The 2,380-nt window shown below is 59.5% G+C and overlaps 1 protein-coding gene across 1 annotated transcript; it reads right to left on the bottom strand.

Annotated features, from left to right (window-relative positions):
- Positions 1-1,681: 1,681 nt before the first annotated feature.
- On the bottom strand, positions 1,682-2,380 carry MNEG_11808 (hypothetical protein; the record flags this gene model as incomplete). Its single annotated transcript, XM_014039721.1, has 2 exons — positions 1,682-1,795; positions 2,078-2,380. 2 exons carry the CDS (start codon positions 2,378-2,380, stop codon positions 1,682-1,684), a joined length of 417 nt encoding a protein of 138 aa, XP_013895175.1.

The following is a 2,380-nucleotide window of genomic DNA, read 5'->3' as shown; positions in this document are numbered from 1 at the left end:
GATAAGTGCACCTGTGACAGCAAGTGCACACATCTGTGAATACGAGAGCGCACATTTCCACCACACCTGCATGCGCCTGGCACGCTAACAAGCAGATGCGAATGAGCAACCGCTGCCTGGGGTACAGCGCCATTGCACACACGCAAGGCAAAAGTGTGTGTGCTAGTTCACGCGTGCGCACACCAGTGCCATCCACACCTGCTTGCCCCAAAGCCATGCACCAGCCTGCTCACCTGTTGCATGTCGTAGTACTCCCCAGCCCTGTCGGCCTCCACGTCTAGCAGGACCCGGCCCTCTGCACTGAGCTGCTCCAGCGGCCAGTCCTTGAGCGCCTGCACGTGCTGCAGGACATCCTCGTCAGCCTCCAGCAGCAGGAGCTTGGCCCACCTGCCTCTCAGGGAACGGGCACAGACACAGGGATTTGGCAGTGACGGCAACAGAGCGCGCTGCCACGGGGCCGCCCCCGTGCCGGCAGATGCACGTGCTGCGCCCGGATGGCAGATGGAATAGGACAAGACGTCAGGCCGTATCAGACGTGGCAAAATGAGTCACGACAAAGTAGCTAGCTGCTGCCATTCTGAGGCTGATTCCTCCAGCTGCCCCACCTTCTTATGTAGGCCTTGATGGCTTTGACCTTCTCATCATCAATGTCCTTGGCAGCCTTGGTTGACCGGGATTGACTCTGGCCACTGGCCGGCCGGCTGGCAGCCACAGGGCGACATCGCTACACCAGCGACACCATTTCGCGAAACTTGTTGTTCCATCAATGGGTTAATAGGGCAGCGCAAACGAGATGGGACGAGGCAGTGGCATTTGCATGTTTTGTCACCTGTCGAGTCAACGGCCCAATGGCAAGTGTTGCGTTTGCAATTGCACAGCAGCTGATGCGCAAGAACCAGAACATGCACAAACAATGATACATAATGAAGTTGGCTGGCCCAGCCACAGCCCGTGCGAGACAACGCGTGCTGTTAGTGTCGGAACCCTGATCTTGATGGGGAGCAATTCAGACCTTTTCCATCATGCCCTCGGAGTACTTGTCGATGTCGCCTGCCGCCCTCGTGACGATCGGCTTGCGTATCTGGCGGGCCGTGCTTAGTCTGCTGTGAGGTAGTATGCGCCCTGGTCGACAAGCAAGGGCGTGGTTGTACGTGAGCCAGCCAGCCAACACTTGTTTGGACGAGAGTTTTTCCACTGTCACCTGCTGCTGCCGGTGGCGTGCAGAGGGCGAGAGCGGGCCTCGTGCGAACAGCGGCATCGTGACGAGGCTGCTGCCAAGGGCACGCAAGGGTGCGGGGGGCGCCGAGCAGCATCGGGCGCTGCCGTTGTCTGCGATCAAATGCAACATTCAGCACAATTGTCGCTGCAATGGTGCTCACGGCTTTTGGTGGTTCTGTCAACGTACCTGAGTACTGTACCCGTGCTTGCCACGGGTGTCCGGGTGACGGACGGACTTCATCCCTTATGCGTCGGGTCGTTTGAAATGCTGAAAATGAGATATTATTTGACCATCATCTGAAGGCGGGTGCTGGGCCGACAAGACAGGGTGGGTCATCCCACAAGTGCAACTGCTTGTGCTACGTCGTTGCAACTGAGGAACCCTGAAACCCAACCCACGGGCAATTTCGTGTAGTTGCAAGCTTACAAAACATATCAGAACGCAGATGTTACCCCAGTTTATTCACACCAGCTGCTCCTCCATGCACCTCTTGGCTTCCCGTGCCTTGGTGCCACGGGCGGCCTCGCGCCGCGCCTGCTCGGCCTTGCAGAACGCCTTGTGGCCTGGCCACGAGCGCTTGAAGCAGGCGTCAGAGCAGAAGCGCGCGGAGCGGCAGCCCCCGCACAGGTGCATGCGCACGCCGCCAGGCTGCGCCGCTTGCGCGCAGCCAGCACACCGGCCAAGTGCAGTGTCCCCGGAGGAGGTGCTGGCCGTGGGGCATGTTATTGCTGCTGCTGCTGCTGCTGCTGCTGCTGATGATGATGATGATGATGATGATGACGAATATGATGATCTTGGTGATGATGGTGCTTCCGCAGCCACTGATTCTGGTGCTGCTGCCAATGCAGCTGCTTCTACTCTTGCTTCTGAGGCATCCTCCTCCTGCTGTTGCTGCTGCTGCTGCTCCTGGCCCTGCTGCTGCTGCTGCTGCTGCTGCTGCTGCTGCTGCTGCTGCTGCTGCCCCTGCTGCTGCTGCTCCTGCCCCTGCTCCTGCTGCTGCCGCTGCTGCTGCTGCTGCGGCCGCCGCTGCTGCTGCTGGTCAAGCTCCTGCTGTTGGTCCTGCTGCTGTTTGTCGTCCTCCACTTCCCGAGGCTTCTCCATGCCATGCTTCCACGCCTCAGTCATGCGCAGCTCCTCCAACGCAGCCGATGTCACCGCCAT

This window comes from Monoraphidium neglectum (assembly GCF_000611645.1).
Source record: "Monoraphidium neglectum strain SAG 48.87 unplaced genomic scaffold scaffold02917, whole genome shotgun sequence".
NCBI classification, from domain to species: domain Eukaryota; kingdom Viridiplantae; phylum Chlorophyta; class Chlorophyceae; order Sphaeropleales; family Selenastraceae; genus Monoraphidium; species Monoraphidium neglectum.
Note: the sequence above shows the minus strand (reverse complement) of the source record. Positions and strands in the feature narration are given on the sequence as shown.